Genomic DNA, 26712 nt, shown 5'->3' on the forward strand with positions numbered 1-26712 from the left:
ATATATATATATATATATATATATATATATATATATATATATATATATATATATATATATATATATATATATATATATGTCTGCGTATTTATACAGTATGTCATCAGTTCTTACACAAGGGTTGCAGTTTCAGATTAAAGCGCTTGGTGTATACTTTGACTGTCCAAAGGATGTTATGCGTTTGGTGTACTTTTGAATGTCCTAAGCACAGTATGCGTTTGGTGTATTGCGACTGTCCTTAGCTCAGTATGTCAACATGCAACTTGACATAGATAGCCTATCAGCTGTTAACGATAAACGGTCTCCTTCATCAAGTGGCTTCTTATCGTATCTAGCTTAACCAGATTTTTTTTTCTAAATGATTCCTCCCTGTTACAAGGCTTCTGACTACACTTTATCGACCGTTTTTTCTCTGTTATTTCTCTTTTATTGAGAGATTGCTTTGTCTTGTTCTTTGGGCGTCTGTATATAGAGAGATACAACTAGCGTTTTGGTTGTAGCTATAATAATAATAATAATAATAATGGGAAAGTAAATGCACAGTAGTATGCCTGTTTGATTTGTTGTGTTATATATTATATTATATATATATATATATATATTATATATATCTATATATATATATATTATTAATATATATATATCAAATTACAAAATCAAACAGGCGTACTACTGTGCATTTACTTTCCCATTTTATTGACTCGTGTGATTATGAGTTTTCTTTGAAATAATAAAAATAATAATAATAATGAAAAGCAACAACTAATTATAATGCTTCTCAAAGTACCACAACAAACCAACCTTATCTCTGACAAAAGCAGAGAAATAACTGATAAGATAAAAAAAGCTCTTTCTCACCCACACTCCTGTGCCAAATAGTCTTTGAGATGACTAACCAGAAGCCAGGAGACACGGCTAAGCAGTAATTCCAGGGGACCCCAATTCCTCTGGATTTCCAGAATGGGTTTGTCGTCGCTGAAGAAGAGGCCATTACACGTTTTTTTTTACCCCTAGCATGCGCGAAACTGTGTTGGCTAGACATGTCCGCTGGGGTCCGGTAATTTCGTAAACTGTGAATTCTGAATTGTGCTCAATATACAGCGTTTTTGTTTTAAACACTGAATGAGTTTGTGTTCGTGAAAAATTGTGTATTATAACGGTTGGTTGGATGGCGTTGCCGTGTGTATTCATAGATAAGTAAATGGTGTAACATGAAACAGATGTTGAAGAACTAGTGCCCCCCATGAATAACTACAGGTAATTATATCTTGATCTTTTTTGTATTTTCATCGACGTTTCTAATTACTATAATTTCTGATAGCTTTCATTGGACGGTATTTTTTAGCTAGCTTTACAAGAAAGTGAATCTAATCTGAATGATGAAAATGATGCTGAAAAATCCAGTTATGTATGGGTACCTATGGATTTGATTTTACATTTCAAGTCAAGTTACTGTGAATATTTTTTGTAAATAAATGAAAATGATAATAAAAGTCTATAATAAAAGATATGACGCATACTTAACACATTCTGAAGAGTATGTCATCTTTACTTTCAGGTATTCAAACGCTATTCTTCAGAGCAGACTCTGAATTCTGGATATACCAATAGTACTATAAGTTTCAGACCTTGTCCTTTTTTTTTCTCAGAAAGGATGACTCCAGAAGGTGTTGGTTTTTTCTGTTCCCAGGGAATGACTTTGTTAGGCTTATACTCGTATTCAGACATGAAATGCTGCTCTTACCTTGTTACTGAACTGGCTCAAATATTTGATCGTCAACTGTATACAATAAAACGTCATGCTCTGAAAGTCTGTAGACTCTACGACCGAGTATAACTGACAACGAAAGTGAGGTTGAAATGACCACTATTAATACAGTGCTACTAATACCACTACTAAAACTACTACTGATGCTACTAAAACTAATATTGCTACACACACACACACACACACAAGTGCTACGTAACATAAGTCAAGAGGTTGTGTGGAAAAGGTATTTGAATTGTTACGAATATTTATTTCCGAGTCTTTGGCAACATAATTCATATACCTTATACATTGCATAATTCATTTACCGCATACAAGTGCAGCTATAACTGATCTGATTTCTCCGTTTAAATAACGTAAAAAGAAATAAGTAATTTATAATTATGTAAGTGCATTGAATGACTTATTGCAATTTCAGTAACGTTTATTATTATCATTCCCTGACGAAATGAACTTACACGAAATCTATACTATATTTTATGAAATTTAATAAATTTACACTAAAATTAAAACTTACTGTGATTACTATAGTAAATGTTACCACAGTCTATTACTTTACCACTGAATTGACAGAAAAGGTAAGATATATTCCAATGTAAGGAAATAATTATTGGTAACTGGGAAAACTTCGTCTAACGAAAGCAATACCTTAATAAAGTCTGACTTGTACCAGAGACCTTTTAATATATCGTATCATGACTGGTACCAGGTCTCTGCTTCGTACTGTACCGATTTACCTGCCCTCTAGTGACAACATCTCCGAAGACTCTCTCTCTCCGCTGTTGCCTGTTGAGTGTTGAGTGCTTCAGTCCAACCTAAAACTAAAAGATCTCAGCTGCCAAGGGCGAGAACGCATCTAAGAGCTCTGTTGTTGCCACAAGATCTCGAAAGCATTTTACAGTGAACACTTTTATCATTCAAATGTCTCTGAGGTGTTAGCGCCAATCACTCTCAATATGGTGAGAATGACAGTGTTGTTTTGTAGTTATTTAGCGGATCGGTTGCAAACGCAAGGTATAGACCGAGTTTTCCCCAAATATCCCCATCCGGTGTAATGCAAGTAAGCTGCCAGACTGCGTTAGACTAGACCTACAACTTTGTAAAGCGCGTGGCTTTGAAAATACTGATTGAAAAAAAATACTATTTTAGTTCCTTAAGACGCAGCTGACGGCGAGAACGATAGACAAAACAAGACGTTCATATAATCAGAATGACATGCAATTGTTTGGAGAGCTTTGTGAAAACTGGCAACGCCTGTTTCTTCGAACAAGCAAGCACATATCGCCGGTAGATGCAGAGAGACTGGTGGTACTACCAAGTTGCAGTGATACCGTGCAGTGATCAGGGCGACTTTTACGAAGGCTTTCGGCAAGTCAATCTCCTTGATGTTTTGGAAGAAATTGGTCACTTCAATTATATTTCTGAACGGAACCGGAGAGTTAAACTATATACACATATGTGAACGTATCCATTGTGCCTTTACTGAAAAATAGTGCGTTCGAGCATGCATGTAAACAGTGCAGAATCGTTCAACTAGGCACGAAATTATTATTATTATTTGTGTGGAATAAACATTAAGCGCATTATTAAACAAGAAAGATCCAAGGAAATAGATAAGTTGGAGCGTTCATTGCTTAAAAAGGACACAATCAAAACGGATAAAATGAAATACAAAAGAAAGTGGCGAAGAAAACTTTTTTTTTTTTTTTTCAAGGCATCGTATCGTACCTCCGTATCAGGAGTAGGCTCTCTAAGGAGCTGTGTGGAGTACATGTCCTAGTCACATCCATCTCTCTCCTATCATTATCTCGCGTATACTATGTTACACATTTAATGATTTTCCTTGAGAGCCTCTTAGATCTGAAATATTTTCGTTTTTGTTTCGTATATTGAAACTTATTTGTGCTTTCCTAATTTACTTTAGCTACCAGGAATCGTGTAATTTGGAGCCATGCTGGGGAAATTATATACATTAAATTATGCTGAATCATTACACACACGTCAGGATGATCGTGCTCACGTACACACACACGCGCGCACATTATGACAGGGAGATTTATTATGTACGTTTTGTAAATCCTGCTACAAGGTGTTAGTCACACAGCACATTAGAAACACCACCTAAATCGAGTGTTGCCACTCCAACCGCCCAGACTTTGGGAAGTTCAACCAAACAGTATGTAAACAACGATGCCGTACGGATCAAAACGACGTTAATCTCGAGATTTCCGAAAGGATTTTCGACCGAACGTGCATTGAACAAGGACAAAAATTACAGCACTATCTTGCCACGTGAATGTCGAGCTTCAGACCTATTTTGCTTGCTTGATTTCAGCATCGTCTTGCACCATGATTCAGAGGTTGCCAGTTTGCTTATTTTAAAGTTTCGGATATTTAAACAGCGGCGCGTTTGTAGATGGACTAGTCACTAGACCAATACTTTAAACGGCAAAGAAATTTACTCATAACCAAATGGAGAATTTCTCTACGAATTCATCATTTCCCTTAGTGTTTTTATTTTTTACGCCATTCATTGTGCAGCAACGAAGATAGTGAGCCCCTCTTCAGTTTATTGTGAGAGTGAATGAAATGTGCATGCGTAATTCTACTAAATAAGTTACTTTTCATTGATAGATACTGGATGAAGGATAGCCGATGATTAAACGTGTTCATGGCGATTAAAATGACAAAAACCCTGGAATCGAGACCGAGTTATGCATATGACTGGCTCACAACCCGCGCCCTCCACCTCACCATCCCTAACAACCGTTGAATTTTGCTTTTTAGAGCATTATTAAGATTGTTTTGCATTGTGATTACTGCAAATAACTACTAAACATTATATGTACATACTGAAAAGCAACTCAGACACAAATAATATTACATCTAGATTCTGGCAATCTGGACCTGCGAAAATACCACAAAATTTCTTAAATTTGTCATTTGATAATATTTTTTCTTTTATGCTCTTTCAAGATATCACCATAAAACACACGTTGAAGGGCACTTGGTATAAAAATGAAAGGTCACAAAAATCACACAGGTTGGAATATTGCCAAATTTTGAACATGATTTGCAGCATATATATATATATATATATATATATATATATATATATATATATTATATATATATGTGTGTGTGTGTAAGAGTTACATAATAAAAATATGGAATGTTATTCCATATATATAAAAGACTAAAACTAAAGAGGTCAACTAGATTGCTTGCAGGAATGTGATCAGACCAGAGACGATGAAGATGACAGATACATACAAGTAGGCTAAGTTGACATGCCGTCACCTGTGGTCATTCATTTGTTTTGAAACATTAGTCCAAGCTCCCTGCTTGAGACAACTACCGCGACCTATAATTCAAACGGCCTACGTGATTAGTAATGTGTCATTTGTATGTATGTTCATATGTTCGAGCTACTGTCTGCTTCCTTTATGACTTGTAACCGAGATGGTAGACAGAACAGAACAGAATTAGCCATCATTGTTGGCAGAGGCGATCAAGCCATCGTCATTAGAAGACCTGTACAATCCTATTTGATCTTCACCATGTAATCTCAGAGAATATAAGTATTTTTATACTTCGTGTTTTCTACTAGAACCTCACATCAGAAAGATATCATCATGAGTTTAACACATCGTCGTTATAACCAAAGAAGATAATACCGACTTCGTAAGTGATCTACAAACCCCAAGACACTCCAATGAGTATGGATGTGCACAACCAACCAACTTAGCGTTAGATTATCGCAAGTCTAACATTACCTCATAGGGCGCCTTATTATATAAGGCAACAGCCCTAATATTATCCCACCGCTGCCACCAATATTAGGGCTGTTGCCTTATATAATAAGGCGCCCAATGAGGTAATGTTAGACTTGCGATAATCTAACGCTAAGTCGGTTGGTTATGCACATCCATACTCATTGGAGTGTCTTGGGGTTTGTAGATCACTTACGAAGTCGGTATTATCTTCTTTGGTTATAACGACGATGTGTTAAACTCATGATGATATCTTTCTGATGTGAGGTTCTAGTAGAAAACACGAAGTATAAAAATACTTATATTCTCTGAGATTACATGGTGAAGATCAAATAGGATTGTACAGGTCTTCTAATGACGATGGCTTGATCGCTTCTGCCAACGATGATGGCTAATTCTGTTCTGTTCTGTCTACCATCTCGGTTACAAGTCATAAAGGAAGCAGACAGTAGTTCAAACATATGAACATACATACAAATGAGACACATTACTAATCACGTAGGCCGTTTGAATTATAGGTCGCGGTAGTTGTCTCAAGCAGGGAGCTTGGACTAATGTTTCAAAACAAATGAATGACCACAGGTGACGGCATGTCAGCTTAGCCTACTTGTATGTATCTGTCATATTTATTGTCTCTGGTCTGATCACATTCCTGCAAGCAATCTAGTTGACCTCTTTAGTTTTAGTCTTTTATATATATGGAATAACATTCCATATTTTTATTATGTAACTCTTACATATATATATATATATATATATATATATATATATATATATATATATATATATATATATATATATATATATATATATATATATATATATATTTATATATATATATATATATATATATATATATATATTATATATATATATATATATTTTTTTCAGTTCGAACCCCTTTTGACACTGGATACCTGATATGCCTATTTGTGTGTGTAAAAACTGTATTTCTGCATATCATTTACATTTGCTGTTACACGTACTGTATTTTTGTATGATACAGTACATACAGCATTCATTGCAGTCTTTCAATCAGTTGTATTTATTTGTCACAGGCTGATCATCTTGCCGCCAGAAGGACGTGCAACACATGCAAGAGAACTTACACTAGCATGCAGTCAGCCTCCAGAATTCTGGACTGTGGCCATTGCTCTTGTCAGGAATGCCTGAACCACACCCTAAAATACAAAGACAGGTGTCCGTTTTGTCTCTACGCAGCTGCACTAGCAACCACACAAGGCTCCCATAGATATCACTCGACAATGAGCAGGAAAGGAAAGGCTCTGGCTTCTACTGGTGCCATACCACGCAAAATTTCCTCTCAGACGAGGATGAAGAAGAGCTCCTCCGTGGCTGACCTAGAGGTCTGGCATGGCGAAGTGAGAGAAAGACGATACAGTGACGGAATGGAAAAACCAATAAAATGCATTGAAGAGGGCCGTTTTGCTACTCGCAGAACTGTAAAACATAGGACATTTATAGAAGAAGGGGTGAAGTATTATCAGGAACAACAGACTGTGGAGTTCCCTGATGGCTTTAGTGGTGAAAAACTTGGTGAAACTGTGAGAAATTATGCCCTTCGTGGAGTAGAGAATTTACTGTGTTGCAATACAGTCAATGCAGTATTTGATGTGGCAAAAAAACCAGTGATGCGTGCCAAAACTGACTCAGGTTTTCATATTGATGAAGATCTAGTGGCGGATGAAATGAGTGATTCTAGTCTTGAAGTTGGGGAAAGTCTTGCGCCTTGGAAACCTACCGATAAACGTGTGCAGGTCCAGGAAGGTTTACTTGAACCGACCAAGCCCGTAGGCGCAGGTGCTAACAACGGACTTCCAAACAGCAGAAACGACAGAGAATATAATCTCGATCCTACCGACTTGATTCAGTTTGAGGAACTCGACCCCGACAACCACGACAGTGAGGAAAGCGAGATGTCTGCCCTGGAAAGTGTTTTCAGGCTACATTCTCAGCTGTCCGGAAGTTCTTCCAGTGTTCAGGGGGAGACATCGACCGGCAACAATGGCGGCCCGCTTTTGATAGACGAGGACAACGCATCTGGTCAATGCCCGGACCACAGTCTTCCTTATTCGTTCGTCTGCCTAACGTGCAACGTATGGGGCTGCCCTTCTTGCTCGGAGGATGACCACAGAGAAGACGCCTTAGCCTCATGTTTCATAGTCCACACCCAGGAAGGCGTGAGGGTTCTGAAGCTCACCTTCAAAGATACCGCGAGAAAACTGATGAAAGATGCAATGAGAATTAAGAAGATGGTCTGCAGGGAGGCAAGTGCCGCGAAAACTGTGTTCGACCATTACGAAAAGAGAGCTGCTGATATGAGACGGGAGCTGACTGTAGTGGAGAACAATATGTCCGAGCTTAGGAAGATTTTAATGACTGAAGACGAAGTCAAAGTGGACGCGAGAACTGTCATTACGACCCTGAAAGACACCTATGCAAGAATCAGAAGGTCAGATAACTGTGGAGATCTTATAAGTGCAATGAATTCTCTCAGTACTTGCAGTAGCATACTAGATCAGTATTCTGGGAAGAATCCTCAAATTGTCACTGTTATGCCAAATATTCTGTTAGATAAAAAGGAGGTGAGTTCAACTTTGTGTCCATCGTTTCATTCTTTGTTTATAAAATGATTTAGCTGCAACAGTAATATGTTATTTTAACATGGAGTAAATATTTAATCAATTTACTGTGATACAAAGCATATCTATAGTTGCAACGTCCTTAAATAACTTAAAAATATATATTTTTTCAGCTATATTCGTATCCTGAAGGGTTTGAAATTTGAGTGTTTTATTTTCAAATGCCTCTTAGATTAATAATTTAAGCCATGCAAAAGAAATAGCTACTTGCCAGAAAAAAATATTTGGTGAAGCAGATGTAGTAGTCTTCATAAGGTTGTTTACATTACACCAATAAATCTTTTCGTTTTACAGGAGATAATAAGCCTATTAATTGAGGGTGCCCCTGTCTATGGCATGCAAGAGAGGAATGGGACCAAGCAGTATGCCCAGCTGTCCTTGGGAGACGAAGGAATTCTGGTCCACTGTCTAAGAGAAGATGTGTATCCCAATGATGGAGTAGCCATTTTGGCTCATCAGGTAAAACAGATATTGTATATATTTCATGTTTCTTTTTTTGTACAAATCGTATTGCCTTGTACCCCCGTAGTAAGAGGGTATAGTGCCGTCAGTGCACCTCACGTGGGGCACTGTAGGAATTACTGAAGGTTGTTTGCCAGTTTGGCTCATCAGGTAAACAGATATTGGGGCACTGTAGTATTTACTTAAGGTCGTTTGCAGCGTCACTTTTGGCCTTTAGCTGTAGTAGCTACTTTTTTTTAGCATCTTACTTTACCTGAAAGAATGGCGAAAGTGCCCCGCCAACAGAGATGTGATATGCTACTCGAGAGAGAATATTATGTTCCCCTAACTCCATAATACACTTTCACCCAATTCTCATTCTTGCAGTTCGATTCCCTCTCCGCAATGCTACCGCAAGAATCTCCCGCCATTTTCCTCGACATCGGCTGGGCGGGAGAGAACCGAGGGAGAGTCTACGTCAAACTCTTCGGAACCACCCCTAGGAGTCGCCAGGCCATCTTGCTGTGTTCGGGGGAGAAGGGCCATTCCTACAGGAACACCAGCTTCTACGAGCACCAGGTCACGTCGAGCAGATGGTCTGCTAAGCGTCACGCCATCCTCTACGGAGGAGACTATGAGGAGAACGATGGCTCCGGAGGGAAAGCCATTCTCGAGAATATCTTGGACGGGGAGGAGTACACCCACCCGGCCGAGGAAGGGCTCATGGTGAGCTGGCCGGCAGCCGATTACTGGAGAGCCGGCTCTTTCGGCTTCTATCTGACAGCCGATACGGCAAAGACCGTTGACACGGCTTTCGGCGTCGTGTCTCGCCGGCTGGGGATTTTGAAGGCCGCAGCCGAGCAGGATCCTGTCACGAACGCTTACGTCAGCGATTGCGGGTTTGTCATTCCCTTCTAAAGACTGGAGTTGATTGTATTTCGGTATCATGCTTGTTACATAACCCTTTTATCGATTGAAACAGATTGGCAACTGTATAAACGACGGTATAAACGAGATATTGGGTTTTTCATTTTTTACAACCTGTTTATATGCAATGTTCAATTATAAGCCTACTAACTTAATAAAATGTATTGCTTTTCCTTGAAGTAATGGCTTTAAATATGAAAAGATTAGCTAACAAATGACAGAGCAAGTGAGATATTGGGGAGAGAGGCTTGTAGAAATATGAAAAAATAATAAAAAATAAAATTAGGGTAAAATGACAAAGAACAAACTCAAGATAAATTAAACTTTAAGTATCAAGTCAAATAAGAAAGGGACAGCAGATGGAAACCGTAATGATAAACTAGAAAAGAAGCTATTGTTGTATGAATACAAAGTTAAAACATGTTAGCTCTACAAGAAAAATAAATTACAGAAGCAGAAGTGAGAATCAGTTATAAAGATCGTGTTGAGAGACGGTTAACACCACAAAACATTAGTTTAGCTGTAGAGAGGTGAAGAAACCGTAGCATAGAGCAGGGTATTCCTTAAAAAATAAAAGAAAAAATACAATATGCAAGACATGCACGTGAAATTACAGATTAATATACAGACTATACTAGGAATGCTATACCTCAAAGAGTTCTGGAGAGAACAGGGACGAACCAGAATCAGAGAGAGAGATAAATAACACCATAACAGTTATAATTAGATGGCCTTTGCGTTTCCCTGGTGAGAATAGTACTACGTGATAGTGTCAGCTGTGCCTCTGTGAGGCCAAGAAGGGTTGGAAGGTCCAAGTCTATTCAGATAATAATAACTATGAGAAGGGAGGGTTAGATAACGGTAGATTTACGAAGAAGGAGACATGAATGGCTGGCTTTCACAGACGCCATTATTGACACCCCACAGTTCGAGGTGATGGTTAAGACGAATAAAACATTATTAGATATGTCTAATTTGCTTTTATAACGTAACAAGACGGAAAATAAATTCAAGAATGATCAATAGTGACAAATACATCTGTGAAAAGAAAGAAAAGGTAAAAAGAAACACGATATACGAAGGAATAAAAGAAGACACGTGGACAGATGTAAACAGACGAATCTTTTTTTTTACGTATAGCGAGTCATTTCGTGTACTATACTTTATTTTACTTAAGTGACTTTAAAATATAGCCCAAATTGGCCGTCACGGTCCAGTCTTTGTTTTGGTAAGTATAGGCCAACAAAATAATCTAAGCCATCTGAGATGTATGTTACTCATGAATTTATTTGTAGAGTCACCTTGTTCTTTGAGGAATATGAATTACAGCAGTTTCTTTGAATGTTGAAGTTTCAGGCTGTGTTAAGCTGCTGTATGTTGCAAAATGATTTATAGGCCTAGAAAAATAATCTAAGCTTTCTGAGATGTAATCTTTACTAATGTTTTTATTTGTAGAGATTACCTGTTCTTTTGGAAGAATAAAAGACGATGAATTGATGATATTTGGTTTATATGGAGAAGGATTAGATGCCTATAATCAAAATATCATAAGTATTAATACAAGGCATGATGGAACCATTGGTTTTTCAACTGGTTTACAAATTATTTTTTTGTAAAAGTCCTTCTGCTCGCTTTTTGATGGCATAATTTATTCTTTCATAAGGTAACTTGAAGTGCAAGAATGTGTTAGATTAACTCATTTGCTCTGGCCAGAAATTATTGAATATAGAGATGTGAAATGTTAAGCGTAAGTAAAGAAGATCTAACACCTAAGTCCTAGGAATAATATTTGGCGTTTGGCAAATAGGCGAATATTTGCTAGTATCCTATCAGTTTTGAAATATTAAGAAAGATAACAAACAATTAGGTTGAAATCCAAATATTCCTTAAAGACATAAACTAAATGTTTTCAAGATAATTTAATGGGTCGCTACTCATTGTAGGATCCTACTTATTTTAACCAGGTGGTTGTTGTTGCACCGACACTGATTACGTCACACATCTTTCCCCTCACACGTTGATAATCGGTGGGCGATTTACTTTTGTTATAATTATTTTACATTTTCTTCAGCGTGAGGGAAAACAATCAAATAGGACTTACAGCAATGAGTTGAACGAAAGTTTTGAAATGTTTTTTGTAAGGGTTTTCTGAAATTTGGCTTACCACATTGACATTTCTTACAATTTTCAAATATATGACAGATTTCCACTCTATAAAACAATATCTATGGCCTTTAGTGTATGCGATACTTGCGTTTTCGCATTGAAATAAAGGATAAATATGGAGCATGCTAGGTTGCCAGTTAGTGAATTTTGAACAACATCCTACGGAGTCATGTCGCATGAGATTTGAGCATCACTGCACATTTAAGCGATGTCACCTTTGCTGCTAAATAAGGATTTTTCCAAAACTTAAATCTATGTAAACAATTATTGAAGTGAGCTTTTTCCAGAAACATTAGCTTCTTAATTCAAGTTAGGGAATGGGTACCACAGCTGTAATTAATCTCACCTGTTCTATTTCAGATTACAGCAAGTTCACAAATTGGGCAACTGGTCTTGAACTGCTTTAAAACTTTTTCAAATGGTATCCAAAAAGCATCATCTGATTTCTTCTTAATCATCTAGAACCTGCTTTCCTATGAAATAAATTCAAGAAATCATTGGAAAAGATTCTGCTAAGTGAGTGGTAGTAATGACTGCATAATTGTGGTCTCTGCGCATTACTCTGTGCGTTTTTTTCTCTTAATTAGACAGTTTGTTGGAAAATCAGTGTGTTGGAGAAGGTCTCTATTACTAAAAAAACTGTAAGATGTCATCAGTCAGTTATGTTACAGTATTCAGTTTTAAGAACAAGATGTTTGAAGCAAACTCGCTTGTACAAACGTTGCTTCTCATATCTCATTTGTTTGAGAGTGAAAATGTTCAGTTCCTCCTGTAATATTTTTTCAGTCATATGCCTAATAACAAATTTTAAGGAAAACTTCGATATTTCTTCTTGGAAATTCAGCCAGATAATGTAGTGGAATTTGCGAAAGACCCTGATTCTAACATAAAGGGATATGAGGTACAAGGGAGAAAGTCCAGCAAATGCTGAAAGCTATGGAAAGGAGGAAATATTTTTTGTCTGAGAAACTGGTTTAGTAGGACTAAAAACATCATGGATATGAAAAGTGATTTAGTGAAACGGGAGGAGATTGTAGATGTTGAAGGTCATGTGGGTGATATTCCATATTCCTATAATGAACAAGATATAAATATCTTTGAACAAGTTGATTTGGAAACTCCAACACCAAAGAAAGTAAGTATAGGAGGTAAGCGTCCCTACACTTGCAGCACTTGTAGTAAAACGTTCATCAAGAGCAGTCATCTAAAACGACATGAGAGAATACATACAGGTGAACGTCCTTACAACTGCAGCATTTGTGGCAAAGATTTTGCCATGAAAGATAACCTTAAGCAGCATGAAAAAACACACTCGGGTGAACGTCCATTTTCTTGTAATATCTGTGAGAAGACTTTTACTAAAAAGGCTGCTATTGGTCAGCACATGAGAATACACACAGGGGAACGACCATACACTTGTGACCTGTGTGGAAGGAGTTTTGTTCAAGCTGGCCACCTGGAGACCCACAAGAAAAACCATATAGGAGATCGCCGATTTGGTTGTGACTTATGCGGAAAGAGATTTATTGCAAAACCCACATTAGATAAACACATGAGGATTCATACCGGAGAGCGGCCATTTTCCTGCACTTTGTGTGATAAGAATTTTATTCATAAAGTCAGCCTTACCAACCACTATAAAGTACACGCAGGCATCCGAGCATTTTCTTGTGATGTATGCGCCAGGAGTTTTATCCATAAAATAAACCTTGACAAACACAAACGGACTCACACAGGGGAACGGTTATTCTCATGTGATATCTGTGGAAAGTCGTACACAACTAAAGATCACCTCAATCATCACATTAGAAAGCATACAGGAGAAAGGCCTTTCGTTTGTCATATATGTGGTAGGACTTTCATTCAGAAAGGATGCCTTAGCAAGCATTATAGAGTTCACACAGGAGAACGTCCATATCACTGTGATACGTGTGGGAAGACTTTCAGTCAAAGAGGGCACCTTAATAGGCATAAAAAGAACCATACAGCCGAAAATTCATTCGCTTGTAAAATATGTGATAAGACTTTCCCACACAGCAAAGCCCTTAAATCTCATGCAAAGTGTCATGCAAAAGAGTATTCCTGTCATGAATGTAGTAAAAGTTTCCAGAGTCAGGTGAAGCTTAAAAAACACATGAAGTGCCATTCTCGGAAAAAATTGCTACCTTCTGGAGAAGAGGGAAAAATAAAATGTGATGAAGAAAGTCTGAAGGAGAAAGTGAAGGAAGATGAAAACTCTTTTAGGAAAGTCAATGATTTTGAAGAAAGTCTGAAGGAGAAATTGGAGGAAGATGAAAACTCTTTTAGGAAAGTTAATGATTTTGTTAGTGTGGATGTAAAAGTAGAGTCTGATGAACACGAAGAAGAAAGCATTTCTCCGAATCATGTAGGGTTTGATAAATCCACAGTGCCTGAGAAAGATGACGATACTTCTAACATGAAAAACAGGAATTTTCTTTGTGAAAAAGTAAAACAGGAATCTGATGAGCAAATAAACGATTTATATGAAGAAGAAAATAATGCTAAGAATCATGTAGGATTTAATGCACCCATAGCATCTGGGGAAGTAGTTGAAAGGTCTTCCAAGGAAAGCAAAGATTTTCATAGTGTGGAAGTGAAAGATGACTCTAATGAGCCCATAAATATTTTATGTGTAGAAGAAAGCAATTTTAAGAATCCTTTAGAATGTAATGCCCAGTGTACCAAAGATCCTTTGGCATTTGCTACAGAAGAAGTGGATTCATACAGTATTGCCGAAGTTTTTATAAGAGAAGAGGAAGATGGGGATTTCTAATTTCTTTTCTAAAAGCCCATATTAAATTACTATTTATAACTGAGGTAGTATTGTGGAGAATGTTTATACAGCTTTTCTTTATTGATGTACAATATATTACTTTCAGAGGCTAATTAAAAGTTACCCATGTAAATGACCTATTACAGTATCATTGACAGATGGACCTATTTGTACAAGATTAGCATTTATGTTGAGCATTACTGTTTAATTTTGTGAGAAGATAATCTATGACTGTTATTACTGGAATTAGAACTTATGTCATTCCTATATTTTGATATTTTATGGTTTATGTTTTATCATGTGAAGATATGTACCCATGGTGACAGGAAAGTTTTTATGTATAGTTCAATAATGTTTTAAAAGTTGTTTAGCTGAAGTTATGCTAGAGAGGCAGTCTCGAAACAACCTTCATTTACACTCAAGTCACTGTTTATAAGGGAAATTGTGTATCATTCACTTTCAAATCATTATTTTACAATACACAAGCAGTGAATTGTTTATAACACAAGAACAAGGATTATTTCATCGCAAAATCATTGTACCATATGTAAGTGTTATGTTCAGTAGCATTTGTCTGCAGACATCGCAAAAGAAGCAAAGTTTCCCATTCTGCCTGTTCTACCTATCTCTGTCTTTGTGTTCCCAATATGGTTTTAACATATTTTCTGCATTTAAGGTTACCATTCTCCTGTTACAACATATCATGAAACAGCATTTTTGATTACCATACCCAATAATAAGTGTGACTACAAGTTTCATTCAGTTTTCCTTGTTTTGGTGATCTACAACAAGTGTATTTCTCAGGCTTTCCTATGTTGTACTGTCGTGCTGCATATTGTTCTGTGTGTGTGTGTGTGTTCTAGTGTCTGTGTATGGAAGATGGAAGATCACATTGCTTTCTTCATTCAAGTCATCAGAGCCACCAGCCTGCAAACAGTCAATCTTCATTCAACCTTTATAAGACTAAGAATGATTATTCTACTACAGTATTATTGATATAACTTCCTAAATTCCTTACCTTGGAAGAAGGTCAAACAGTTGTAGTGACTGGTGTCCAAGGGTCCAAGGGATTTATAAAATGCATATGAATAATTCTCAGGATCTGTGGAGCAAATAGTATAAACAAATGGAGCTGAAATAATGGACTGCCAAAATACTACACAATCTAACAATGTTGTGGTAAATTATTAATTATAACAATGCACAGAAATGAATTACCAATGATATGCAGCGATCAAACAAAAGTAGAAAGTAAATCAGTGCAAAATGCAAACTAATAACATGCAAGCATTTGTTTCAGAAACAAGAATGCGACAGTTGGTATTAAAAAAGAGCTTGTCAAGAGGTAATAACTACTGTATATAGACTAAGAAACAACACAAGCTATCTACATTACACTCTGCAAAACATTATAAATCAGTGGCAGTGATTCAAGAGTAAAAAACAAATGATAAATAACACATATTGTAAAAACACACTATTGCCTCCCTTCTCATCACATTGCAATTCAAATAATGCTGAGAATGGTCAAAGTGTTATTTTACATTTCATGACAAAATTTTATATTGTATGAATGAAGTGACGAAGGGTACCAGATATTGAAGCCAACACCAGTATGACTGTCTCGAAGGTAACCAAGGTGTTTGAAGTTGTGGCGCAGTGAGAAAGGGAGCATTGTTTAATGAGGATTTGATGCTTAATATTTTTGTAGTTGACCATATTTTTTATAACTAATACTTCACATTTTTGGTTGTATAGGTTGATTAAAATAATGAGGTTTTACATTAAATAGAGACACTTTGTACATCATAATTTTGACTTGCATAATCAAGTTGAATTGCTCTTGCTAAAAGGATTTGTTTAGGGTACAGTTAATGTATGGATAAAAAGTTGATTTCAGTAAACAAGTGACTCAAAATCAATATTTTCTATGTTGTCATCTACAATTCATCTTTGGTATACGACTGTCGACTATGATCTATGAGTGAATGGGGCTGTCTTAAATTTGCCTTGCTAGTATAAGTTGTGTTGAACAAATTTTAAAACATAATCAACTGTACGTATATAAAAACTTGTAGTTGTCTTGGATTCAAGTTAAGGAGAGTTTTAACATGATGTTTTGTAATACTGTCTATTGAAAGTATTGTTATTGTAAGGTTATCAGGGAAAAATAGTAAGGCCGTAGCCTTACAAGTTTTAATTTTAATATGTATTCAAAGATGGAAGGGTTGAAAGTGTTACAGATAAAGAAGAAAGTGAATAGATTCCATTGTTTTATTCATGAAATGTGATGTGGTTTTAGTAAAAGGATTTAGTTTATTAAAGGCTACAAAAATGTAAGCAGGTTAAGATTCAGTTGTAGAGAAAATGGAAATATGTATACCTCTCTTTAGTTATATTATTCTGAATGAAATAAGATTATTTGTTATTATTATTCTGAATGAAATAAGATTATTTGTTATTATGCCAATGTTGTTTTTATATAAAATGTAAAGGTAAAGGAATTTCACGACATAAATTTAATATAGTGAGTTCACTACATACATCCTTAATTATTTCTTCAGTCATATATACTGAGGCTTTTCATTTTGTGAAATTTGTTAGACCTCAATTCATGTAGTATATCATCATTTGTGATATTACACGACCATTTGAGACAGGTATAAATTTGATACACAATATTTTGTCTTTTCACACCTGTGAATGAGGAAAATACCACGAGGCAGCTTCCAGTCCATTCTTAGGGAACACATCTGTTCATCTTCCAAGAACTTTGTGTCTTGTCACCAGAGACCGAGACTGTACTACTACCAAAGATATACCTATCTTCATTCCCAGATTTTTCTAAGTCTACCCTCTATAAATCTCCAGCTGTGTAACAAATATATAGTATGTTAATTGTAAGTGCCTGATCTTACCCAAAATTTGATAATTTTTTTTTATCCAAAATATCATATCATATATATATATATGTATATATATATATATTATATATATCTATATATCTATATATATATCTATATATATATATATATATATATATATATATATATATATATATATATATATATATATATATATATATATATATTCAAGGCAAGGGCCTTGCAATATATGGTGACTTGTATAGTCAAGGTGAATGGTGATCTGAAGAAATTGAAGGTTATTGTATGGTTTAAAATTCTGTCTGCAAATGTATTACATATAATATTTCAGTCTCTCATTTTCTTTCTGTTCCATAAGTAATTAATTGATCATACTATATTTAAATTACAATGTATTTTTCATGAATATTTTTACTCTATGTAAAGTAACCCTTAATTGTATTAGTATACACTTCATTATGTAAAATATAGAGAATTTTTTTAAGCTAGAAAATTTTTCTCCATGGAACTCTTTTTATTACTCTATTCCTATGTTTGGTGATTACTGGTGTAGAATTACTGTACAGTTGGAAGGTGAAGTAAAAATTGATTGGGTGAATGTTTTACCATATTAGATTGTTTTTGTTCATGCAAGAAACGAGCATTTAATTTTACTTGCGCTTTATGATCATACAATATATTGTAGAATATAAGGTCATCATATCATACATGATAAGAGAATTTCCCACATCCAGCTGTGAAAGGAAATAAGAATCAACTTCTGAAAGTCATAGCAACCATGGGAGTACCGTATTCATATACCCAGAGTATGCCCAAGTGATTAATGGTGAGTAATCTGACAAGGTTGAAGTACCCTTGGACCAGTCATGAGAAGAATGGTCAGACAGAGAACTATGTACTACTATTTAGGAGATGATCAAATTAAATTCAAAACAGTGGCAAGACCAGATCTAAGGCTTGGAAGGTAGAACTCGTAGTTAAAACACACCTGAAAAAATGCAAGGGCTTTCAGCTAAGGAAGGCTTGGGGTTTAAGAAAAGAATTTATCATGCACTAAAACATGGAAAATGGCAGAAAATTAGTTTAAATATAACTAAATTAGGAATGAAACTACCAACATCAAAAACTTGACCAAACTATTGGTGGGTTGGTGGGCCAAGGAAGACAGACTGGACAACATTTCACTTGGCAACCCTGCATGGGAAGAGGAATAGCAGTCACATCCATAAAGGGATCAAATATCAGGTGTCCCAACAATGACATGGAAGTGAATTAGAAGGTTAAAATAAAGAACTTACTTTGAAATTCCCTTTTATTAGAATATGTAATATATCTACAAGTAAAAACTTGGAAAACTAAAAAGTAAATGAAGTGGCTATGGGAAAATTTGCTCCAAGATCCCATTTAATACTGTTTACAGTAGATACAAATACTGTACATATTAACTACCATTAACACATCCCATTCATACACTTATAAAAGAAATACATCAAGGTGCAGTACAAAAGACATAACCTCCTGTTGTTTTGTTACACTATACTTGTTTAATAATAAATCTATGGAGAAACAAATCCACAGTTATGTAAATGTACATATATTTAAGTTTAAAACAGAAAGGATAGCTTTCGGGAATCTGTACGGTTCCCCTTAGAGATTGATAAGGGGAACCGTACAGATTCCCGAAAGCTATCCTTTCTGTTTTAAACTTAAATATATGTACATTTACATAACTGTGGATTTGTTTCTCCATTTGAAGACTCGTGCTACTATGAGGAATTTTTAATAAATCTATTATATGTCTAAAACTCATTATTATTTTATTCGAATGACTTAACATAAGATTTGTTAGTAGTATTGCACTTTATGATTGCACATGTTGCATACAAGTAGTTTTCTTCCTATAAAAAGATCCTATGGTATCTGAGGAAATGGTTCATTCTGGAAACTTTGCACTGTTGATCCACACAACTACGGATAAACAGTTTAAGCCACGTGTGATATAAATGAAAGTTCTCAGTACCAAAAATATTATTTTAAAAATAGTCTTTTTCACGTACATACCCATTAACCTCAAGTCTGCTTAATCTGTGGTAACAGCCACCTCCAGAATATCCCAGAAAAGTCCTCCTCCTCTGCAACTATCTCAATATGTATGTGGGTCAAACTTAGTCTTTGAACTTGGCAACAGAGTCATTAACTAGTGGTTATGAAGGATGAGTGGGGGAATACCTCTCTCCTTTTGTCAGCAGCTGTGAAGAGTAGATGAGATTTGCTCACTCTCTTCTCCAGATGAATACGAGATTTATTTATTTGGATTAAGAAGCTATTGGTGGTGGTGCACTATCTACAACTGTCTTGTCCTTAGCCTCATCAGATCTTCATGTTCTAGACACCAAGATGATACCTCTAGAGTTCCTGCGGAAGATTTGGCCTACTTTCAACATCTTAGATAAACTGTCTTCTGCAGCATTCCTGATCAACCTGGTATAGAAGGAGCTGTCTCCTGCACCTTCCTCTTCTGCTGGGTCTGCAGCTGTTTCAGCTTGTTTGGCTACTGCAAAAGAGGGGGCTCATTAAGTCCAGTAGTCCTTCCAGTAACTGATCCTCCTGATGCATTTTCATCTTCAATTCCAGCCATTCAATGAAGTGCACCATAATTAAAGAGTGTTGCTGATAGGTACTGACACTAAGGAAAGCATTTTGGCCAGTCAAGTGTACACACAGACAAATAGTAGGGCAAAAAGGGTGATAATAAGGCCAAATACCACCACCAAGTTTTTATGAAATTGTAAACTTAGCAAAGGTTTAAGGGTTGTGATGATTTCATGAATGATTCTAATATAATTTTAAGCTAAGAATCTTTTGAAACAGAACTGCAAGTGTTGTTTATACAACAGACAAGCAGAATGGTCAGTTCCACTATTAGGTGGTGCTCAGGGACAAGGATGCATATTCAGGCAGGTGTATATAAAGGGGAGATTCTTTGTTATCAAGGACATATCTGGAGATCGACTAGAACCACTGATTAAGCTAATGTCAAGTAATAGGTTTTGGGTGAAACAGGAAATTTCCGATGGAAGGAACTAGTTGACTCTGAGGATTTTACTATTGAATCCAAAACACAATGATTAATAATCGGCTGATGCAACTTTCCAAACATGCCAACATCAGCACTTTGGACAGCCTGTGCTCTATGTGCCATCATCTACCAGCTTATCAAGTACGAATTTTCCTTCCTTGAGCAAGAAAGATTTATCGATTACAAATTATCTGGTATGGCAACCACAAAGGTCACAGGTGGTGATCCAACTGCATATGGAAGACAAAAATGAACAACTTTAATACCTGGAATAAAGAAAGAAAGAACTGATGTCTTCTATGTAAAGAGCCTTTTTTTTTCTTGAAACAAATTTTGACATTTTAATCATGACATCTCTTAAGAAGTGTGGATATTTATGGAAGTAGGAGAAAAGAGATAGGAAAATAAGCAGAAGTTATCCAACTCAATGGGGTTTTTAGATCACCACTTAGATAATAATCAAAAGACGTAAACAGTTAACACATGAGGAAAAGGAAATTTAAAATTCAGTAAGAACAAAATAGGATGGGGCGAGAATATAATTACTGGAGATAGACAAAAGAATGGCAAATATTCTGGGGGGGATAAAGAACATGCAAAAGAACAGAACTTTAAAGTAGTATACGTATGTCAAATAATGTTAAGCTGTCAATAACCAATATAATATGGTTACAGGCAGTCCCCGGGTTACGACGGGGGTTCCGTTCTTGAAACATGTTGTAAGCTGAAAATCGTCGTAAGCCATAACATCATCAAAAATCCTAAGAAAACCTTACTTTTAATGCTTTGGGTGCATTAAAAACTATGTAAACTGTATTCTTATTGCATTTTTCATAAAAAAAACTTTCAAACAATGATTATTTTGCATTTTTGGAGTCATATTTCTTCTGCCAGATCAGCGTTGTAAGCGCCGTAACCCTGGAACGTGCGTCATGAACCTGGAAATAATTTCTGATAAATATAATTGAAAAGCGCTGTAACCTCGGAACGTTGTAAGCCGAGGACTGCCTTTATTTAGAAACTTGCAATGATTTTAGAAGGAAAAGTAAATGTCCTAAATATTCAAGAAGGTATGGCAATCGTGCCATTCATAGACATTGAAAGATGCCCATACGGCTAAAATATCATGAGGCAAGCAAGCATGTTACCTTTAGCCCATGAGGGTTTTCAGCTGAAGATTTAAAAGGAGAAAGAAAACAGCCTATTGTGCCTTATGAGTTAAATAAAGCAAGCACATTCAGGAGTCTCGCCAAATCATAGGAAACAAAGGCTACTAGAAACAAAAACAAAAATATCAAAAGGAAAATGATGCTAAGATCAGGAATCACATTGGGAACAAAGAAAACCTTTGGAGATACTACTAAATAAGCAGCGCAACAGGTATCCGGAAAAGAAGTGTCTATCCAGAGACCAGATGGTAAGCGGAGCACAGTTATTCCAGAGTCCTGATCAGGTACTTTTAGAAAATTGCAACCATTTTTTTTTGTCAGCATTGGCAGATTTAGCAAAGTCTAAATGCTGACCTTTTGATCCAAAAAATACAAAATAAAACAATAACAACAGAACAGATTCTATGAACAATTATTCACTACTAATAATGAAATAATATAAATTTTCATAAACCAAAGAAATCATATTCTTCTCATTACCTAATGCTTTCCCAATTCACCAAATTTTCTAATGGATCAAGTTTCACATAAATTTTAATTATAACCATATTTTTTCAAGCTGCACAACATAGTTTCTTGCAATATTCTTAACTAAATTCACCACCAAATATCACTTCTTCCTCTACCTTTTCAATAACTTCAAGGCTACTCTCTGGACTTTTCACTGTTTTCGTCTCGCCACGTACCAAAGTGTCTCTCGAGTTCTTTTCTAAACTCTTATCAGTAATATTAGTTTGTCTTACTCTATACAAATCACTCATAACCATATTACCTCTTAAATGAGTCCTTGTATGCTTATCCAGGTGACCCTTCTGTCTAAAACTCTTACCACAATAATGACAGGTGAAGGGTTTATCACCTGTGTGAGTCCTTTTATGTTTACCAAGAATATCTTTCCGACCAAAACTCTTTCCACACACTGTGCAGGTGTAAGGCCTTTCACCAGTATGAATTCTCATGTGTACATCGAGGTCATTCTTCTGGCTGTATGCTCGACCACAGACTTCACAAGGAAACGGTCTGTCTCCTGTATGGATTCTCATGTGAACTCTAAAATGTCCTTTCTGGGTAAATGTTTTTCCACATTCTGAGCAAACGAATAACTTCCTTCCGGTGTGAGTTCTTTTATGCAAATTCAAAGTGCCACTGTGAGCAAACTTTTTTCCGCATTCCTCGCACTCGAATGGTCTTCGGACATTGTGAGAACTAATGTGCTTATCAAATTGATCTCTCTGACCACATACCTTTCCACATATGTTGCAAATAAATGGTTTGTCACAAATGGGAGTCCCTGGCTCTGCAGACTTGGCACATTTTTCCAGAGGCAATTTGTTAGTATTATTTTCTCCAAATTCCCTGTCACACTCCTTTGGTGGAAGCCAAATGTTTTTCTCCATTGGAAGAATGCAATTGGAGCTTTTCGTTACACTGAGCTTCTTGTCGACATAATTTTTGTTGTTAAACACATTTATGTCAGTTAACTCAACTTCAATGCGTTCCTCTTCAAAATGACCATCAATAAATACTTTGTTTCCTGGGTGAGTCCTTTCATGGTTTATTAAACTTCCCTTGTGTTTAAAGACTTTACCACAGGTATCGCATTCAAATGGCCTCTGTCCTGTATGTATTGATTTATGCAGAATAAAAGTATCTTTTCGGGTAAAACCTTTCCCACATTCTAAACAAGTGTAAGCTTTATCACCAGTATGAGTTTTCATGTGCATTTTCCAGTCGGCTTCCTCAATGTAACCCTCTCCACAAATTTCACACATAAATGGCTGGTCGTTTGTGTGAATTTTCATGTGAATTTCAAGATGCTCTCTTTGAGAGAATCCTTTTCTGCACTCGGCACAAATAAACAATTTGTCCCCTGTATGTGTTCTCATATGCAATTCCAATGCCTGAGTTTGAGTAAATATCTCTCCACATTCTTTACAAACAAATGGTTTCTCAAAAGCATGAGTATCCACATGCTGAGTCAGGTGTTCTTTATCACTGAATATTCTCCCACATTCTTTACACAAAAATATTTTGTCAAGCAAAGGATGCATTACTTGAGACTCAGCTGGAGTAGTCCAATTTTCATGGTTCAATTTAAGTGGATCCTTCTCCTCATATTCTGTTTCGTGCTCAATGGAAGGGTGAAAATTTTCACCTTCTACTACCACTGACATTCCAAAGTTATTTCTTTGGTTTTTCATTATTTTAGTATCCTCACTGAAGAAAATTTCTTCCTGCCTAAGCAAAGCTACATCAGTAACAGGTTGTTCGCCAAATTTTTTTTTTGATCTTTTGTGTGAGGATGGCATTCCATCAAGGTGAGCTTTTTCATGTTTACTAAGGTGGCCTTTGTGGATAAATCTTTTCCCACAAGTGGAACAAATGTGTGGCCTATCTTTAGAGCAGATTCTTTTACATTTAATGGTGTGTTTACTTTGGATAAGAGCTTTTTCGTCACCAAGACAAGGGTATAGTTTACCTTTAGTTTTATTTGTGTTATAGTACTTCTTAATACCAGCTTTCTGAATTAAACCATTTTCACATTCAGTATCAATAATTAGTTCATCATTTGTGTGAATTTTCACATGAACTTCAAAAAGGCCTTTTTGAGTAAAATTTTCTCCGCAATCTGTGCAAACAAATAACTTATCTCCGTGATGAGACCTCTTGTGGCGTTTTAGTGTTTCTACCCGACTGAATTTCTTTCCGCAATCCTGACAGTCATGCGGTTTTCCAGTTGTATGAGTGATGCCATGTTTTTCAAGATGCACTTTCTGTTTGAAGGCTTTTCCACACACTGTACAAATAAAAGGTTTCTCTCCTGTGTGAATTCTCATATGCTCGGTGAGTTTCCCTTTAAACACAAACCTCTTTCCACACTCATTGCAGATAAACTTTTCCTTATTAGTAAGAGTTACCATTTTCTCATAAGCTGCACAGTTTACTTTACAATTCTGTTCTTCAGAGGAACACTCAATAATTTGCTCATCATATGTTTTATTCATACAGCTCTGACCTTCGGTATCAGTTTCTACTTGCATGTCAAGATCATGACTATATGCATATTCTTCTTCATTTTCTTTGGAAGAACATATAACATCTTTCTGTGAGAAAGCCATACTAGAATGCTTCCATAAATTTTCTCAAGACAGTTTCTTGCCTCAAAATTATGACAATCAGTATTTCATTATGTGATATTAAGAAAGAGAAATTTCTCAAGATACAAAACGAAGGTTTCCAGATCTACTTTTATAAAATAATCTGTCAAAGAAAATCACTAATGATTCAAAAACCGCTGCTTGCTAATTCACTTTCCAATTACTACTGGAACATCAAATACACTTGTATCTCTCTTGCATGTCATTCAGAACATCTCAGTCACAAGCAAAACTCACTAAAAATGATTTTTCTTTATAATATTTCTACATTTTTTGTGAACTTCTTTGGTGATATCAAACCTTCAATTGCCATAATCTAAAAAAAGTACACTTCAGGTTACATTCATAAAAATCAAGACCTCTTTCAGAATGAAAAAGAATATTAATCAGCACAAATGCACATATTCAATTCATAATGCAAAAACTTTTTATTATATCTAAATCAATGCACTATTAATGATGTATATTTAATTTTACTATGCTTTGTTTTCTTCTTTTTTCAAATATGAGTGTTCTATTTTGCAGACGTCTGCCATACTGGTTCATGGTTTTTGTAAACAACGACTACTACAGGAACTGGAATATAACTTACATTTGTTTGCATTTCAAAGAGTATTAAAAGATGATTTTCTCCAAATCAAAGCAGTCCTATACCCATCTTTTATATTGCACTGATGCTTTAGCCCTCGTTATTTGTAGTTGGATTACTTTAACTGTGATTTTGATGACTGAATCCTGATTATTCACTTCTCTGGCCTGGATCTGGAAATAAAAAATCAAATTATGGGTATAAAACTTTGCTTATGAATACACAATCAATATCAACAGTGGATAGATAAATACAGAATTTAGGATTTATGCCAAAGGCCACGTGCCGGGAACTAAAAAGTGCACTGGCGGCACTAACCCTTTACAAGAATCAACGATGGATGACCCTACAAATTTACCAAAAACCTGCAATTCTGTCTCCAAAGGCATGAAAATTTCTCACAATTAAGGAGAGTTCAATTCAGTTAATTTACTCAAAGAATTGAAACAAAGACTACAATCTACTTTGTTATGGACATTAGGCTATTTCCTTTTATACATTAGTTTAAAAATAGGTAGGTACATGAAGAAATTAAAGATCCAACGAGCATCTACAAAATTTTTATTACTCTTCTTACAGCTTTATTGCTGTCCTGTGACTGAATGTCCGAAAATATCGAAAAGCTTTACACTGGCGAAAGTTTGCTTACGTTAAGATTCCTACAGGTAGGTTAGGATGTAATCAGTTTTTGGATATTAAAGGAAAAAATGACATACAATCAACACCCACAAATCTGTATGGGCCCCAATACACAAATAACAATTCGATAATCTGTTTAATGGAGTAACAAATAACTTCGACGCGTCAATCACTCCTTACCTTAATTTGAACTAACGACTAAAGGGGGTTGTTGAACTGTGTTCTCGTTCGTAAACCAACAATTGATAGCCTGGTATTCTATCGTATTTTCACATCAACTGGCCTTAGTTACGGTACACCGGCGATTGTCCTGTCAATTTCCACTTAAAATAACGACGTCCACATGGAAAAGTCCATCTTGACCCTTGAATCGGGGTCAGTCAGCTGCCATAACACGACATATTATAGGGAACCGTCAGCCGTCAACAAATGTAAACATTATCTTCTTCTTCTTCAGTTTCAATGGCAAACTTCTCTCACTTCTCGAGCGGTCGTGCCAAGGCGTTTCATGGTATCTCTTTATCTAAAGAAAGCTCGCAATCACACGAGTCAATAGAATGGGAGAGTAAATCCACAGTAGTAATGCCTGTTTGATTTTTGTTATTTAAAATATATAGCAGTAGAAAGCTTTCGATGCCTGCACGGAGGAGGACCGTGCAGG

At 36.0% G+C, this 26712-nt stretch overlaps 3 protein-coding genes across 7 annotated transcripts; 2 read left to right on the plus strand and 1 right to left on the minus strand.

The window, feature by feature from the left end:
• The first annotated feature begins 867 nt into the window (after window positions 1–867).
• On the plus strand, window positions 868–9732 carry LOC135212951 (uncharacterized). 3 transcript variants are annotated; one of them, XM_064246707.1, is made up of 4 exons: window positions 868–1257; window positions 6600–8147; window positions 8499–8663; window positions 9033–9732. In XM_064246707.1, the coding sequence occupies exons 2-4, from the start codon at window positions 6657–6659 to the stop codon at window positions 9561–9563; spliced, it is 2187 nt and encodes a 728-aa protein (XP_064102777.1). In that variant the 5' UTR covers window positions 868–1257; window positions 6600–6656; the 3' UTR covers window positions 9564–9732. The 3 variants fall into 3 exon arrangements, with proteins under 3 accessions (XP_064102777.1, XP_064102776.1, XP_064102778.1); XM_064246706.1 differs by lacking the exon at window positions 868–1257 and adding an exon at window positions 2453–2727; XM_064246708.1 differs by lacking the exon at window positions 868–1257 and adding an exon at window positions 2782–3136.
• Window positions 9733–10670: 938 nt separating this feature from the next.
• Window positions 10671–17486, plus strand: LOC135212952 (gastrula zinc finger protein XlCGF57.1-like). The gene is made up of 2 exons (XM_064246709.1): window positions 10671–10800; window positions 12099–17486. Exon 2 carries the CDS (start codon window positions 12733–12735, stop codon window positions 14530–14532), a length of 1800 nt encoding a protein of 599 aa, XP_064102779.1. The 5' UTR covers window positions 10671–10800; window positions 12099–12732; the 3' UTR covers window positions 14533–17486.
• Window positions 17487–18715: 1229 nt separating this feature from the next.
• LOC135212949 (zinc finger protein 585B-like) lies at window positions 18716–26494 on the minus strand. Of its 3 annotated transcripts, none has more exons than XR_010314033.1 (3): window positions 26232–26494; window positions 25416–25585; window positions 18716–20726 (listed from the first exon to the last, which is right to left on the minus strand). XR_010314033.1 is itself a non-coding variant. In XM_064246705.1 (2 exons), exon 2 carries the CDS (start codon window positions 24782–24784, stop codon window positions 22253–22255), a length of 2532 nt encoding a protein of 843 aa, XP_064102775.1. In that variant the 5' UTR covers window positions 24785–25585; window positions 26232–26494; the 3' UTR covers window positions 18716–22252. The 3 variants fall into 3 exon arrangements, 1 of the variants encoding a protein (XP_064102775.1); XR_010314032.1 differs by having other exon boundaries at window positions 18716–20762; XM_064246705.1 differs by having other exon boundaries at window positions 18716–25585.
• Window positions 26495–26712: the final 218 nt, after the last annotated feature.

Source organism: Macrobrachium nipponense, chromosome 42 (assembly GCF_015104395.2).
Source record: "Macrobrachium nipponense isolate FS-2020 chromosome 42, ASM1510439v2, whole genome shotgun sequence".
In the NCBI taxonomy this organism is placed as follows: Eukaryota; Metazoa; Arthropoda; class Malacostraca; order Decapoda; family Palaemonidae; genus Macrobrachium; species Macrobrachium nipponense.

Coding starts and splice junctions, on each gene's coding strand:
- LOC135212951 (XM_064246706.1), top strand. Junction 8,148..8,498: donor TTCTGTTAGATAAAAAGGAG/GTGAGTTCAACT, acceptor TTCGTTTTACAG/GAGATAATAAGCCTATTAAT. Junction 8,664..9,032: donor TAGCCATTTTGGCTCATCAG/GTAAAACAGATA, acceptor TCATTCTTGCAG/TTCGATTCCCTCTCCGCAAT.
- LOC135212952 (XM_064246709.1), top strand. CDS start 12,733: ATGGATATGAAAAGTGATTTAGTGAAACGGGAGGAGATTGTAGATGTT.
- LOC135212949 (XM_064246705.1), bottom strand. CDS start 24,784: ATGGCTTTCTCACAGAAAGATGTTATATGTTCTTCCAAAGAAAATGAA.